Genomic DNA, 17,132 nt, shown 5'->3' with positions numbered 1-17,132 from the left:
CCGAAAGCGGCTCTTGATATGCACTAAGGACAATTGATTAAAACAACTGTAGGTAATAATTGATTGATAAAATTTCAAGCTTCACTATGGCAACATTGCATTTGTGTTATGGCCAGACCAAACCAGACGGAGCAGTACGGACCTAACCTCACAAATTATGTACATTTTAAACGGCTTTTGGTGTTTTTCAGTTTTTTTTTCCGGCAACGGTAAGTACTTAATTCAAAATTAGGATAAAGTACCAAACTTAATTTTTAAATCAATTTTAGATATGTCTTAGAAAGCCTCAAGACAGCAATATTTTCAATTTCTAACTGAGGTAGAAAGTTCTGAGGTTTTAAAGTGGGGAAAAGGTACCCCAGATTTAAAAAGACAATCTTGGGAACAAGCTGCAAAGGCTATAAATTCTATTGGAGGTACCCAAAAAACTGGTAAACAATGGAAAAAGGTATATAATTTGTTAAAATACCAATAAAAAAAAACACCTATGTGTATATGTATAAGTTAGTAATGTCTACTGTTAAGTGACTTATGACAAATGTCAAACATCATAAGTCTAGTCAAGATTAAGTTGTTAGACTGAAGTGTGGTGCTTTGGCAACAGCGCTTGACGCAAAACAACTGAGCAACAACCTGCTTGGCAGTTGACGGACAAGAAGGAAGACGAAAAAGGAAAACCATGATTTCGGCATTTTTCAAGACAAGATAACATTTCTTTCTTAAAATCATCATCTTCCGCGTTTTTCTCAATCATCCATAAACAATTGTTAGGCCGGGTTTACCCAACTTCTTTATTCTTAATTCTTTATTGTTAATTCTTATTTCTTAATTCTTATGGAGTTAATACCCTGTAGTTTAATGGTGCTGTTTACACAAGTTCTTAATCCTTAATTCGTAATTTTAGCTTCTAATGCATGACCTTGAAAGTTCCCAACTTTTAACTTTTTAAGGATTAAGCATTAAGAATTAAGAAAATATTTCTTTGCGCATGCGTTGATTTGACGTTTGACGTTTTTGCCGCGCGAATCTGCAAACGGTTAGAAAATATACAACATAACCTTAAACAAAGTTATGAAATTGATTTGATTTGTTTTGTGGGTGTACTGGTGTAGTGATGGATTTACAAGACCAAGAAATGCTTGTGGACCGGGTCCAAAGCTTTCCCAATATCTGGGACAAAAAACATAGCAATTACAAAGACATACTAGCTTGCAGCAATTCTTGGCAGTCAATTGCTGCCATTATGGAAAAAGATGGTAAGAAAATGATTGAATTAGGCAGTTCTAATCCAAAGTGAGGCATAGAAAAGTATATTGTGTTTGAAATCAATTGTTTGATCTTGGTTTGTCTTGCTTTCACATAAGTGCGAGTGTACAAACTATATTACTTATTATTAACTTTAAACTTTTTATGACCTGGAAGTCCTGAAACATCTGCAGTTGCAACTGGCTAATTACAACTTTATTTTCAATAAAAGCATGCCAAGATTGTTGGGAGTATATAAAAAAGAAGTATGTAAGAGAAAGACGTCAAATAAAAAATGTACCATCAGGGTCAGGAGCAACAAAGGTGCAATGGGTACTTTTTAAAAAACTAGGGTTCATGGATAGAGTGTTGCAGAGTAGAATGTAAGTTTATATAATTTTAGTGATTTGGCATCATCAGTTAGGGATACAAATTTACCAATTTAAGCTGTGTGAATGTTTAAAAAATTTCTAACATATATTTAATTGCACTTTTATAATATTTTAGGACTCGAGGAAACATAACTTTGCCAAATTGTGTATTACCTGATGTAGGAGATCCATGCCAAACTGAATCTTTTATATCAGCAAGTTTACCAACCTGTAGTTACAATGTATTACCTGATGGGACATTGATGGAAAGTCAGTTTGAGTCAGAAGATCAGTCAGTCAGATAATTTGATCGAAGACTCTGTTGCTGACATTGAAGCGAGCATCGAAGGGACTTTTCAACAAGATACAAATTCAAGTAACCAAGCCTTTCATGTTAAACATCCTGCTATGAACAAATCAAATACTTCAAATAATACCAGCAATGATGTTTCCATACTGCGAGTGTCCCGTAATGATGCAAAGAAGAAAAAGAAAGATGAAACCTTGGAGTGTTTAGTAAATTCATGCACAGCAGTAGGACAACATTTACAGTCATTTCTTTCAAAGGAAAGCAAGAAGGATGAAACTGACTTGAATAAGGCAGATTACAACTTTCTATTGTCTATGCTACAGTCAATGGCGGATCTTCCAGAAAATGTTAAACTCAGGTTGAAAGCTAGTTTTCTAGTTCAAATTGCAGATGAATTTGAAAAAATAAATACTAATTCTATAAATGAGAATTGAAACTATGACAAAAATCTTACAAAAACAGGGTGACGCAACAATTATATTAATTTATTATATTATATTTATTATACAGGGTGGACCATAAGTGATGGGACATAGAGCTACAGCATATTCTTGGCATCAAAATAATACAATTTAGCTAAATTGTCTTATGCCGAAAGTTAATATTAAGAAAGATACAGGGTGTGAAAGTTAAATTTTAATTTTTGATTTTTTATCATATCTTTACAGTCTTTTCATATAAAGCTTTGAAAATGTGTATAAGGGGGTTTTGCCAAGCGGAAAATACGATGCCTTCATCTATTTTGTAGAGGCCGATAGGGGGCAATATTAAAAATATCAAATATCTCGAAAACGGTCAACATTTATGACTCAGAACAAGTATACCTCTTTTACGTAGAATACATATTAGAATCATATTTTGAAGTACTACTGTCGGTCCCGTTGCCCAAAAAAAAGTTTGAGTCTTTTTAAGCAGCTGAAATGGTTGCCGGTGGCGCCCCCTATCGGCCACTACAAAATAGATTATATCATCGTATTTCCCATCTGGCTAAACCCCCCTATTCCAATTTTCAGTGCTTTATATACAAAATCCGTGAAGATATGATAAAAAAACAAAATTTAAACTTTCACACCCTGTATCTTTCTTAATATTAACTTTTGGTATAGGACAATTTAGCTAAATCGTATTATTTTGATGTCAAGAATATGCTGTAGCTCTATGTCCCATTACTTATGGTCCACCCTGTATATATTAATTTATTATATTATTATGTTAAATTTAAGAAGATTGGCTGTGGCAATAATAAACTTCAACAATTACTGTAAACGCTTTATTACTTGCAAGAGATATTCATTAAACAAGGTATCAAACAATATTAACTTGAAAATGTAAATAAAAAAAGTTAATATGAAGGTATAAGCCCTCGATTCACATACTCTTCTTGCCATGGCAATGCTCCTGCTGGCGAAACAAAATAATCAGCTAGGGTATCTCTCTGATGTTTTGCAATAGTTGAAGGATTATTAGAGCCAACTCTCGAAACCGATCTCAAACCACTACCCTCTTCAGCCCAAACACCTGGGTGTATTTCACTATTTTTGTCAATAGAATCTGTATATCCTGTTGGACAATATTTTCTCTCTGCTATTGGCAGGTCTATTTCACTGTTTTGTAAATAGTTGTGAAGTAGCACGGTTGCTTGAACAATAAGCTCAGCCACATCCACTTTGGTATTAATTGGTTTCCTTAAAATCCTCCATCTTTGAGACAGAATACCAAAGGCAGCCTCAATTGTTCTTCTCGCTCTACTGATTCTATAATTAAAGATGTTTTTTTTTTTCTCCCAAGTTTATGCCAGCATATGGCCTAACAATATTCTTATGTAAAGGAAATGCTGCGTCTGCAACGACGAAATGAGGCATTAATAAATTAGTTTTTGGAAGGCACACTGGAGGTGGGATTTTAAGAGTTCCGTGAAGCAATGCTGCCCTAAACCACTATTTTTAAAAACTGTAGAATCATGATTTGATCCTGCTGCTCCAATATCAATCATAGTAAACCGATAGTATGCATCACAACATGCCATAAACACAATACTATGAGACTTTTTATAATTGAAGAATTCACTTCCTGCTTTTGCGGGTGCTTGAATTGTTATGTGCTTACCATCAACAGCACCAATGCAATTGGGAATATTCCATCGAGCAAAAAATTCCTTGGCGATGTTCTTAAACTGGTCTTCACCAGGCACTGGTAACTGGGAGGAATATAACGTATCGGAAATAACCCTGCACGTTTCAACAATAATGTTTCGAGCTGATGTCTTGCCAATACGGTACCCCCATGCTATTTCTTGCATAGAGCAACCTTCTGACAAAAAACTAAAAACAGACACAAAATTGAACCATTGTTTTTGTATTTAAATCTATTTTAACTTACTGTAATGTCATAATCAGTCTTTGTTTTGAGCTAATATGCAACTTTTTAGGATCTTTCTTCAGTTGGAAACCAACTAATGAATGTAAATACACAAACTGTTCTTGTGTCATCCTTGTGTATTTAAAAAATTGGTCCTGGTCCCACTCCAATTTGAGCATATCCCTGACCAAAGTAGCATATAGCCCTTCAGTTTCTCGTTTCCGATTAATAGGCCGGACCCCAAACCTTCTGTTTCTTTTTCTGGATTTATGAAGTATTGCCGTAACTCCACAAATATGCATTAAAAACAAAGCGGATAACCCTAATGCTAGGCACTTCTTATTGTTCATTTTCGGGATAATTTAATGTTAGAAATAATCACTTCAATAAAACAAACCTGACAAATTTGTTTTCATTTAGTTTAACCTTACTTTTTGTTTTTCTTTCAAATGTCATTCTGTACTATCTGAATCTGCATAAACGACTTTTTAATAAAGAATTAACGATTAAGAAATACGAAATAAGTATTAACAATAAAGAATTAGCAATTAAGAATTAAGAAGTTGGCTAAACCCGGTCTAAGAAGCCAGAGATGATACTGGATTACAACAACACAAAAATAGGAGTGGACATGGTAGACCAGCTATCAGCGAACTATAATAGGCATTTACGAATATTCTACCGGTAGATACCTGTTTAACCTAGAGCGTTCGAAAATTGCTTTTGGTAACTACTATTGCCGTTCTAAAATTGTACCCATATACCGAATATATGTACCCGGTTTATGATTTATGGATCGAGAAGTTCCGTCGGTAAATTAAGAAAAAAGTGACTTTTGACAGGTTTTCCGTTAAAATTTAGAATCATAGCATCAAAAATTAGTTTATGTTTGACGGTTTGTTCTTCAGTTTAGCTACCTTATGAGATTGACCTGTTAAATTAAAATGGACATTGGAATATGTTCTGTTTGCGAGATGGAGGGAAAGTATGCCGATATTATAAAACATTTCAACAATGAATATCAAAGACATATGAGGAATAGGAATACCAATCGCGTTCTAAAATTCATTCAACCGTAATGAACCAGATCCTCGACCAGATCCTTAAAAGTTACACCGATGGTGGTAAACGGTGGAATTAGCAGGTATAATTTTCGTAAATGCCTATTGTGGCACGAAACGACGTCACCTAGCACGCAATTTTTTCACACGTCACCAGCCGAGGGTTAAAAAAGCCACTGTATAATACATCTTAACTCAAGGTTGAACAATGCAGTTTACTAAAGTGTATAATTATTAAGTATTGTGTTCAACATAACAATAATAAAAACTGCAATGCTTGGATGTTAATTTAAGTAAAATCAGTATACCTACTGACCTTAAAACGTGGTTTTTTATCCACTGTTCTAATGTAAGTAGTTGAACCCATTGCACAGCATTTCACTCTTCAACTATGTTGCAATCTTCTTAGTGGGTAATTTGTTCCTCGCTTAGGTCCATTTTTCCATAAAAGTTGTGTTTTTTCATCCACATGAAAAAGTAGTAAAGTATTCAGCATATACAGGATACAGATCTTTAAACTAGGCCCAATTTCTTGCTTGAACCACCCTAAAAAATGTCAGACTATAAAAGTTTGTAGTAATTATGCATCAACATGGTTTATTAAGGTTAGGTATGAAATTGCTATTGCAAACTTACCTTGGCCAGCAGGCATTGTATCCATTATGACCATTGAAAATAAACATTTACTTGATTTTAGTGAATAATCTTCACCGATTATTAGATTATTATTGTAATAAAAATACAATTATTGCATGTTAATTTTTTGACACATCAAAACAAAAACAAAATCAAAGTGACCAGTTGGCATTTGACATCACAACAGATCCAAGATGGCCGATCAGCGGAACTTGTTTACGTAAAGTCATCAGCCGAGTGAAGAATTACTGGCGTGGTCTGTGGTTATGTATTACTCTTTGATTCTCTCTCTACATTAAAGTAGTCCATCATCACAGAGTGGAGACATTACTTTCCTTTTGAGATAGGTAAGTTCGAATAATCAAAATATCTAAAAATTTAGATTCATTACTTATTGTTTAAAAAAAACATGGCAGCAGCACAAAGATGTTTTCTTTACAATCATAGTACTTGATAGATGTTGTCTCATACAAGTGGTTTGTGGAACTAGTACAACAGGTGTCCAAGAGCACCCTGGACATAGGAGATTAACATGGGAAAATGGTTTTGATTTTTTTCCGGATAAACAGGTCATTGTTGCTGATACGGTTGCTCGGCAACCGCTTTAAGCTGGATTTATAAACTCTGTTGTTCCCGTTGCTCGTAATTCGTTGTTCGTGATTGGCGCTGTTCCGAAAATAACACATAGGGATTCGCACGCATACATTTATAAACCTCGGTTATCGCGTTGCTCGTAGTTTCCATTGTTGCTGGCCGTTATTCTCTGTTGATCCCATTTAACCAAATTTTATTTCTGTTGCTCGTGATTCGCGATTCAACCAATGAGAGTGCTTAAACAGATCAGATGATATTGACATTTCTAACGTCAACACAAAATTATTAAAAGGCACGTTCAAATCATTCGACCGTTTTCTTGGCTTGGGTTGGTTATCTGTGCGTTTTTTTGTTGTGTTGCGTCGTTTTGTGTTGTGTTTGAGATGGACATGGAGGAATCGCAAGGAGAAAGTGAAGTAGGAGTAGGGTTGTCTGTAGAGACGGAGGAACTGCTTATAGACCTGATTCAAAACTATGAATACCTGTACAACTTGGCTCACAAGGACTACAAAAATAATATAAAAAAGGAAGCCGCATGGGCTGACATGGCCGCTACCTTAAAAATATCAGGTATCTTGTTTGAGATGCGTTTTTATTATCCAATTATTACCATTATACCGTTCTTTTTTTAGTAAAAGACTGCCAAAAGATGTGGAAGACTCTACGAAACAAGTTTACCCGCGAGAAACGCAAAGGGCCTAAGTCGGGAGCTTCGGCAGAAGTGAGGTGGCCATTATATAAAAAAATGATGATTTTTGAAAAGTGCCACCGACCAAGCAAGTAAGTTTAGATAATGATGTTGCATGATTCAATGAAGTACATGGCACTGCATGGGTATGTCATTCAAACAGAACTCATACGACTACCTCACTCCCAACTACGTCAATGACAAGACCGCTTTCGGCAGCGTCATCAATTGCCTCAGTATCGTCGCCAGGGTACATATGGGACACTATGGAGGTGCTGTTGTCGCCTGAGGCTTCCACTAGCAAACATTTAGAAGAAGAGACAGTTACAACACATGATCCCATAATAGATCCTGTAGAAACACCACGATCTGGTAATAAATGATTAGTATTTTTTAAATATTTTCGACAACGACCTTAATCTGTCCCATTTTCAGTCAGGAAAAAATCTAGTCAACAACCCATTGTTGAGGCCACAGAGTTGCTCTCCGTTGCCTGAACTATATCGGAGCAGATGAAGGTTCCGCACAGCGAGAATAAATCATGTACTGACCACATCTGCGCTGTTTTGAATAATTTGCCACCAGAAGTTGCAAATCAAAAAAGGAAAAAACTCTTAATGATTTTGTATGAAGACTAGAATAAGTTAGTTTAAGTTTTTTAGTCAAAAATTATTAACAGCTTAGTTATGAAACTGTCTATATAGTATTTATTTCACAATGTATTGTAAAGTCAAACCCAAACGGATTTATAATAATGGTTATTTTTAACCTCAATGGTTTTTTAGGAACTTCACAAGTTAACCAAAATATAGAAGTCGTAGATGTAGAAGTTTCCAACACTCAAATTAATTAGCATTGAGAACACATTAAAATTCGTATTAATGCGTTTAAACGCATTAGAAATTTCGAATAAGCAGGTTCCAGAAAATAACATAATGGAGTTGTCGCTGCCAATAAAACTACCTGTATCTTCAATAACTCTCCTTTTAGAAGCAGAAAATGAGATAATAAAAACGGAAGAGAATAAAAAGCAAATGGTAGGTAACATCGAATTTACAATGAAAGTTTGTGGCAGTATGTTATCACTTGTAAACATTTCAGATGCATAAGTTCCTGCAAGTATCGGGAAAAAACGCAGCCGATTTCACTAGAAGAGGATTAGCGACAATTTTTACCAATGAATTGGCGGTTCAGTGTTCTTGAACAGGCCAACAAAATAATTTCAGAGTAAAAGACTCTGAATTTGTTCGGATATTAAAAGGCAATATTTTTTTGTATAAATGTATTATGTTTTACATTTATTATGTATCTACTTCACAGAAGCCGTACAGCACGTATTCAGGTCAGCCACTGATTGAAACGTATATGATGGATTGGTTCCGACATGGGAACCAAAGATTGAAAAGGTCCTTAAATTAATTTCATCGCGTTCAGAGCAGTCATAAATAAGAAATCAAAATTTCAAATTGATATTTTTAAATGGATTATTTAATGCAATACATTAATAAAATATATGTATACAGGGTGTCCCGTGACTCGACCGACAATACCTTTGCCATGTCTAGGTGTTCTATGAGTCATTCTGATGACAAAAGGTCAGAGCCACTATACATACAGGTAAATTCTTTTTTGCTTTGGAAAAATTAGATATCCAACAAACAACTTTTACTATTCATTATTAGGCTTTTCATATTTTCTTGAATGTCTCTGATACAAAAACGAATTGACCTATGGTTGCTATAATTTTGTCCATCAGAATAACTCTTTAGAACCCTTTGTCTGTCGAGTCACGGGACACCCTGTATATTTTTAGTTAGTAAAAGTTAAGATTTGTTTTTATTTAGAATCTGTTCATTCATTTATTTTAGATGTATTTTTTAAATACATATTTTTTTCCCTGCATTTTATATGCAAATAATGTGAAATACTAAAAGATCTGTTTTAACAGGAATATGTTTTATTATACCATAAATAATAATTTAAAATTAGTGGTTTAATAATATTTTTTATACCTTTACTGTTACGGTACTAAGTCGTATTCGTAAGGCAGAACCATTTTGTTGAACGCTCTCGACAAGGATTTTGATGAATCAAAACTTTTTACTTTACGTTTAACTTAAGGTTATTTACCTGAAAGTAACTTTTATTTGGTTGGTTTGGATTTTCATTAAAGACATATTTTTAAACTTTAAGATCTGTTATAGGTATATGCCAGTGCAGAAAGGAGATTTATTTATTCATGTGCTGAGTTACTTTTCATAATGTGACAAGCTGTGGTGCCTTTATTTTTGAGTTTAGAATAAAATTTCTTATATGAAAGTTATAGGTATTTTGTATACATGCTGTCTGACAAAAACACCAAGAACAATGAAATTAACAAAATCTACATTTTTAAATGACACTGGAAAATGTTATTACATAAATAAACCGCTTTCCTGCATTTCTTCCGTTTCAAAGACGAAAATGTCAGTGCTTTACCTATGTATTTTTGAAATGACAAAATGCAGCCAATTTATTTATGTAAAATATATGCAGAGTGTTCGTTTTTAAAAACGTATATTCAGGCGAATTTCTTGATTTGCCATCTACGTTTATTTTTTTATTGATAGCACGTATAAAATATTTATGCAAATATCTTAACTTTTGTATAAGTTTTTTTTCTAAATTGAAAAATAAATAATAAACAACCTCAGCTTGTCACATTATAGAAACTAACCCTGTAGAAATGGAAACGATGCTGGAACGATTTTTACACCAGCATGTGTCGATACTGGTTAGACACAGTTTCGGTTTAATGTCGTAGCCAAAACGAAAATGTTCTATAAAGAAACGTTAGGAAAACGTCCTAGATCAAACATAACCGATTCATAATCGGTTGTACGTTTGTAAGTTGACACAGGTTTGTTGCAGATTCGTAACCGAGTCAAAACTAAAAACGAACATTTTTAACGTAACAGGGAGAATGTTGAGTTGCGGGACATATAACGAACGTTTAAACTTATAAAAGATGTAAATGTGTCAAATAAATAACGAAACAAAGAAACATAGAAACTAAATTGTATTGAAACAACGACCTTATTTTGTTTAGTGGGTAATCTAATAATAAATATTGATAAAAAAGTGGAATCAGCTGGGTTTACTTGACCCTGCCGGCTGCCCCCCTAAACGGTGTTATTTAATTTATTATTATTGTAACATTTGTTCCTGTATAGCTGTGATTAATAATTTATTGATTGGGTAACCAAATTAAAGTCTGACAAATGGGTAAGAAAATCTACTTTTACGTTAATTTGTTGTTATAATGTGTTATGTTTATAGATTTAAAAACTAAAAGTTCTCCGATGACGGAAGAACAAAAGTGAATTATGATGGAATTTATAAAGAAAACCCCAATTTTACTGTTGATTACTGTTTAGTTTATTTATTGACTTGATCTTGTGTTTCATAAACTCTAAAACTTGTCTCTTTTTTTATGCGCTTAAGGACCTATAAATTTCGTATTTCTTTTTTTTTACCTTTTTTTCCGCGACAATACGGCACACTGTCTATCATAAGGGACACCTAGAACTGCGTGCGCAATAGCGACAGTACCATTCAAAGTGTCGACCTAGCAGCATCAAGCTAAAAGCGTACTCAACTTGTCACGTCTTTTTTTGACTTTTTTTCGTATTACCGCGACTCGCGAGTGTTACTCACTCCAGTCCATCCAAGCCGACGAATCCACATTTCTTAACGAGAGCGCTCTCCTTCAAGCCAGGAAGTTTTAGACAGGTGAGTCCCGTTCAGAAAGGTGGTGCGCCGTTTTCGAATTTTAATTATATTATTTTTCGATAAAACCTAAACCAGCAAATTTTACTGGTCTTCAACGACATTTATGGTCCTTCGAGCCGGATATCACTATCCACTTTTCCATTTTCTTTGAAAATTTAAAATTTTTACTTATAAAATACATATAAAATTAACTTAAACTTTTAAAATCAGCCATTTTGCTATCACCTCGTTCAAACTACACTCTCTTCATTTCATTGTTTCTTTTTTATCAGGTCGAATAAACAACATTCCATTGCGCCCAGGTTTAGCAGAATATACCACATACCATATCGATTTTTAACTTTACACTTTGCAACATTGTGTTTGTTGATGTTCGGAGATTTTTAATAATTTTCTTAGGTATAGTTCGCTCCGTGCGATTGATCTTCTGTGACTTTACTTACAATTCGAAAGTTTTTACGTTTACATAATTAATTATGGCTACTTCTGAAAAGGAAATCGCAAAATTGACTTTTCAGCGCACGGTACATTTTAATAGGCTTAAAGAGATCTATGAGTATGGAACGAACTCTACCACGGACTCATTCTACAAGGAAAACTTACTTTCACGTGCGGAGTTTCTGCAGGAAATTTATGCTGATTTTCAATCAATTCACAATGACATTATTTCTTTAATTGCCAGTGATACTGACTTTGCTGCCCAAGACAAAATAAGAAAATTAGCAGATAAATATCTCTATGATGTAAAGTCCAAGGTCCGTTCTATGCAATCGCCTGCACAAGCTCCCGCTGCCTCTGATTTTAACACTTCGCAAAATACTTCACCTCTGTCGGCCGCCAGGCTTCCAAAAATCAATATTCCTATTTTTGAGGGCAACATTAAAATGTGGCCATCATTTTTCGATTTGTTTAAGAGCATCATTCACACTAATGTTAATTTATCAAATGTCGAAAAGTTTCACTATTTGATTACTTCATTGAAGCAGGAACCACTGAATCTTATTAAGGGCTTACCCCTAACTGAAGACAATTATGAAACTGCCTATAATTCTCTTGTAACTCGTTATGAAAATAAACGTTTTTTAGCCACTGCCTACTTAAATGAAATTTTTGACGCTCCTTACTTACAAAAACAGTCTCCAAAAGATATTCGACATTTATTAAATACCTTTACGGAAAATGTAGATGCTTTAAAGGCTCAAAATATTGATACGGACGGTTGGGATTTTGTGCTTTTCAATATTTTGGCTCGCAAATTAGATACAAAATCCAGAACAGAGTTTGAACTCCAACATAACCAAGAAACTATTCCCACGTATAAAATGCTTACCGCCTTTTTAAGTGCCACGGCAATGGCTTTGGAGACTGTCCAACATGCTTCAATCTCTACTAACTTCAAGCACGTTTCCTCGGGTAATGGAAACAGAAAACCCTCCTCTGTCTTTCTGAATTCAGATGCTGTATCTGGGCGGTCTTCAAATCAAGCCTCCAACTTCAAATGTGCCTTGTGTTCCCAAAGTCATGCTCTCTATCGTTGCTACATTTTCACTTCCAAATCTCCCATCGATCGTTTCAACTTTGCAAAATCTAATAGTCTTTGTCTAAATTGTCTGCACCCTCGTCATTCAGCACGCAATTGCAAGTCTTCTACAAGGTGTCGCGTGTGCAATCAGTTACATCACACCCTATTACATCTAAACCAAAACCCTGCAGTTTCTTATCCCTCTAACGATATTACAGGGCCACAACATTCTGCAAGTACTTCTGCAGTTTCTTCTGAGAACTCGGGTTCTTTGCAAGCTTTGCAATGCAGCAGCAGTTCAGTTCCCCACTCATTCACACAATCTACAGTTCTCCTTTCAACTGCTGTCATTCAAATTAAAGATAATCAGGGTAACTTCCACAAAATTCGGGCACTCCTCGATACAGGGGGAATGGCTAATTTTATCTCGGAACGTTTTGTCAATCGCCTTGGTCTGCGACGCCAACATTCGTCCATATCGCTTGAAGGCATTAACGATCAACGTTCAATATCTAACAAAGGAGTTACGCAGTGTCTCATAAAACCGTGTTCTAACCAAGAGCCTACTTTTAATTTTCACGCGGTCATTCTTCCAAAAGTCTGTTCAAATCAACCCAAAGTGCAGGTTATGAAAACCGACTGGAATCATATTGCTAATTTGCAACTTGCAGATCCTGCTTTTGATACTCCAGGTTCCGTGGATATGCTCATTGGGGCAGAACTTATGCCTTATATTCTCGGCCCGGGTCGCATCTTCGGAAAGCCTGGGCAACCTGTCGCGCTTGAGACAGTTTTTGGTTGGGTACTTCAAGGAAAAGCCGATATGCCTTCTGCCCAGCACACGTCTTTGTTGATCAGTCATGTGTCCTGCGAGCCACAGGTTGACCAGCTTATGCAGAAATTTTGGGAAATTGAAAATCCTTCTTGTCCTTCTGACATTATGTCTGCCGATGAAATTAAGTGTGAAAATATCTACAAAAGTTCTGTATACAGAGACTCGTCGGGACGTTTTGTTGTGTCTCTTCCCTTTCGACATTCAAAACCTAACCTTGGCGACTCGTATACCCAAGCCTTGCGTCGTTTTAATTTTTTGGAATCACGACTTAGTAAAAACCCTGATTTATACAAAGCATACTCCGACTTCATTCGAGATTACATCGAACAAGGATATATATCTCAAATCTCCCCTCGCGATTATCAATGCTCTACAGCATTTTATTTGCCTCATCACTGCGTCATCAAACCTGACAGCGTCTCCACGAAGCTCCGAATAGTTTTTGATGCCAGTGCAAAAACTACAAGTGGTTATAGCCTCAACGACGTCCTATTTCCAGGACCTAAACTCCATCAAGATTTAACTGATATTTTGTTTAAATTTAGAACTCATCCTATTGCCTTTATAAGTGATATAAAACAGATGTATTGTCAGATTCTCGTTCAGCCTGAACATAGAAATTACCAGAGATTTCTTTGGCGTTTTTCAAGGTCAGAAGCTCTCTCAGAATATGTTCTGAATAGAGTTACTTTCGGGATCTCCTCAGCTCCCTACCTGGCCCTTCGTACGCTTAAGGAGCTAGCTTTAATTGAACAGGAAAATTATCCATTAGCTTCGAAAGTAATTCAAAGCTCTGTCTATATTGACGATTGCGTTGCGGGTGCAGATAATCTTAAAGCAGCTCTAAACCTTCAGAACGATTTGATTCTACTCCTCAAAAAGGGAGGTTTTGAGTTACGCAAATGGGCCAGTAATTGTCCAGATATTCTGTCTAATGTGCCTTCGGAAAACACTCAAATTAGCTTCGACACTGATGGTCCTACTTTCCTGAAAGTTTTAGGTCTACAGTGGGATCCAAAGTCCGACTTTTTTAGTTACTCGTTTAACCCAATTGACTCTCTCTGTACAAAACGGAGTATTCTTTCCCAAATCGCACGTATCTTTGATCCGTTAGGTCTTTTATCACCTTGTGTTCTATCGGCCAAACATATCATGCAGCAATTATGGCTTGCAAAAACAGACTGGGACGAAACGCCTTCAAAGGACATCATACAAGTCTGGAAACGTTTTAAAGAACAATTACCCGATATTTCTAATATAAGAATTCCTCGTTTGATTGTGTCTGATTCAGTTTTACGAGTAGAATTGCATGGCTTTTGCGACGCCAGCCCCATAGGATATGGATGCGTTGTTTATTTTCGCTTCATTACCTCTTGTGGAACGCCAAAGGTGGTCTTGATTTCCGGAAAGTCGAAAGTTGCACCACTAAAAGTTGTATCGATTCCACGCCTTGAACTTTGCTCGGCTCACCTTCTGACCGAATTGATCGTTTATGTGACGAAGTCATACTCCGATAAGTATGTTTTCGATGCTACTTATGCCTGGAGTGATTCCCAAGTTGCGCTCACTTGGGTCAAGGGCTCTGCTCATCGCTGGAAAACCTTCGTAGCCAATAGAGTTTCTTATATACAAGAAAATCTTAAAGCTTCTACATGGCACTATGTTCCCACGGAAATAAATCCAGCTGACTGTGTCTCCAGAGGTCTTACACCCTCTGAGCTCGTTAATTTTGACTTGTGGTGGCACGGACCTGAATTTCTTGAGTCCCCCCCCGAGCTTTGGCCTGAGCAGCCTGCATTTTATACAACACAATTTCCAGATGTATCGCAAGAACAGAACGTTCTAACTAACCACGTCGCAATCGAGAACCTGGACATAATTGATCTTCTGCTCTCAAAATTTTCAGCCATTGTGACTGTTCAGCGCATTATCGCTTATATCCTTCGCTTCAATCCGAAACATAGACTTTTACACTCGAGAAATTCGAAAAATGTTTCACCCGACGAACTGCAAACTTCTATGCACGTCTTGGTGAAATTCGTACAGCAAAAATGTTTTTCTGACCTTATTCGTACGGTTAAACATACCTTGACGATCCAGAAACCTTTTCGAAAACTTTCGCCTTTCCTGGATCACCAGGGTATCCTTAGGGTGGGTGGTCGATTGAAAAATTCCCTTCTCGCCTTCGAGACAAAACATCCTATATTATTGCCTAAAAATCATAGACTAACCGATCTAATTATAGAACACGCCCACCGAGAAAATCTACACCCAGGATTAAAAACCCTACATAATATACTTCTTCAAAATTTCTGGATCATTAGCCCGCGAAGCGCAATTTATCGCTGTCTTTCGACATGCATAAAGTGCTTCCGCACAAAACCTCGAAGCTTGCAACCGTACATGGCAAACCTCCCGTCATATAGAGTTTCTCAAGTCAAACCATTTTCTCGCGTTTGTGTTGACTACGCAGGGCCCTTTGCAGTCACCCCAACCAAGCGCAGAGGCATCAAAAGTCTAAATAAAGCCTATATTTGCGTCTTTGTGTGTTGTGCCACAAAGGCATTGCATTTAGAACTTGCCTCAGACTTGACAACGGACGCTTTTTTAGCGTGTTTGCGCCGGTTTATAGCTCGAAGAGGCCGCGTATCTGACATATATTCAGATCAAGGAACAAATTTTAAAGGAGCTAGCAACGAACTCACCTCTTTGGCGGAGGCCGCAGCTTCAAAATTATGCATTCGCTGGCATTTTAATCCTCCGGGGGCTCCCCATTTCAATGGCTTGAGTGAGGCAGGTGTCAAGTCCGTCAAGACTCACCTATTTCGTGTAGTTGGAGGTCAAATCATGACATACGAAGAGTTTTACACTCTTCTTACCCAAATAGAGGCCCTTCTTAATTCAAGGCCTTTGGGTCCAATAAGTGAAGATCCAAACGACCTTCTACCGTTGACACCGGGCCATTTTCTGACTTCTGAACCCCTTTCGAGTTTTCCAGAGCCCGATTTGACACAAATTCATACTAATCACCTATCTAGATGGCAACTACTGTCGAAAATGCGATTCGATTTTTGGAAGCGCTGGAGCAATGAATACCTTCATACCTTACAACAACGTACAAAGTGGTCAAGTCATTCTCCGAACATTCAGGAAAATACATTGGTTGTCATTAGGAACGAACAAAAATCGCCTCTAGAGTGGGATTTGGGTAGAGTGCTCAAATTGCACCCCGGTAACGACGGCGTGGTACGAGTGGTCACTTTAAAAACAGCCAAGGGTACTTTACAACGCCCCGTTGTAAAAGTATGTCCTTTACCCATAAATTAAAGTCTTTGCAACTCCACGTAATTTAGTTTAGTATCTTTATTTGCTTATTTGTTTTCTTTTTTTTTAACTAGATTAAAACACATATGTTTTGGTGGGTGGAATGTTGATTACTGTTTAGTTTATTTATTGACTTGATCTTGTGTTTCATAAACTCTAAAACTTGTCTCTTTTTTTATGCGCTTAAGGACCTATAAATTTCGTATTTCTTTTTTTTTACCTTTTTTTCCGCGACAATACGGCACACTGTCTATCATAAGGGACACCTAGAACTGCGTGCGCAATAGCGACAGTACCATTCAAAGTGTCGACCTAGCAGCATCAAGCTAAAAGCGTACTCAACTTATCACGTCTTTTTTTGACTTTTTTTCGTATTACCGCGACTCGCGAGTGTTACTCACTCCAGTCCATCCAAGC

The 17,132-nt window shown here is 36.4% G+C and overlaps 1 protein-coding gene across 2 annotated transcripts; it reads right to left on the bottom strand.

Moving 5' to 3' along the window:
• Window positions 1-3,182: 3,182 nt before the first annotated feature.
• On the bottom strand, window positions 3,183-4,918 carry LOC145738267 (uncharacterized). Of its 2 annotated transcripts, XM_081993096.1 has the most exons (3): window positions 4,306-4,912; window positions 4,033-4,247; window positions 3,183-3,766 (listed from the first exon to the last, which is right to left on the bottom strand). In XM_081993096.1, the coding sequence occupies exons 1-3, from the start codon at window positions 4,632-4,634 to the stop codon at window positions 3,687-3,689; spliced, it is 624 nt and encodes a 207-aa protein (XP_081849222.1). In that variant the 5' UTR covers window positions 4,635-4,912; the 3' UTR covers window positions 3,183-3,686. The 2 variants fall into 2 exon arrangements, with proteins under 2 accessions (XP_081849222.1, XP_081849220.1); XM_081993094.1 differs by having other exon boundaries at window positions 3,183-4,247; window positions 4,306-4,918.
• Between the last annotated feature and the right edge of the window lie 12,214 nt (window positions 4,919-17,132).

Source organism: Ips typographus, linkage group LG15 (assembly GCF_016097725.1).
Source record: "Ips typographus isolate SLU linkage group LG15, UJ_Ityp_2.0, whole genome shotgun sequence".
In the NCBI taxonomy this organism is placed as follows: domain Eukaryota; kingdom Metazoa; phylum Arthropoda; class Insecta; order Coleoptera; family Curculionidae; genus Ips; species Ips typographus.
The sequence above is the reverse complement of the archived record's forward strand: the minus strand, read 5'-3'. Positions and strand labels throughout refer to the sequence as shown.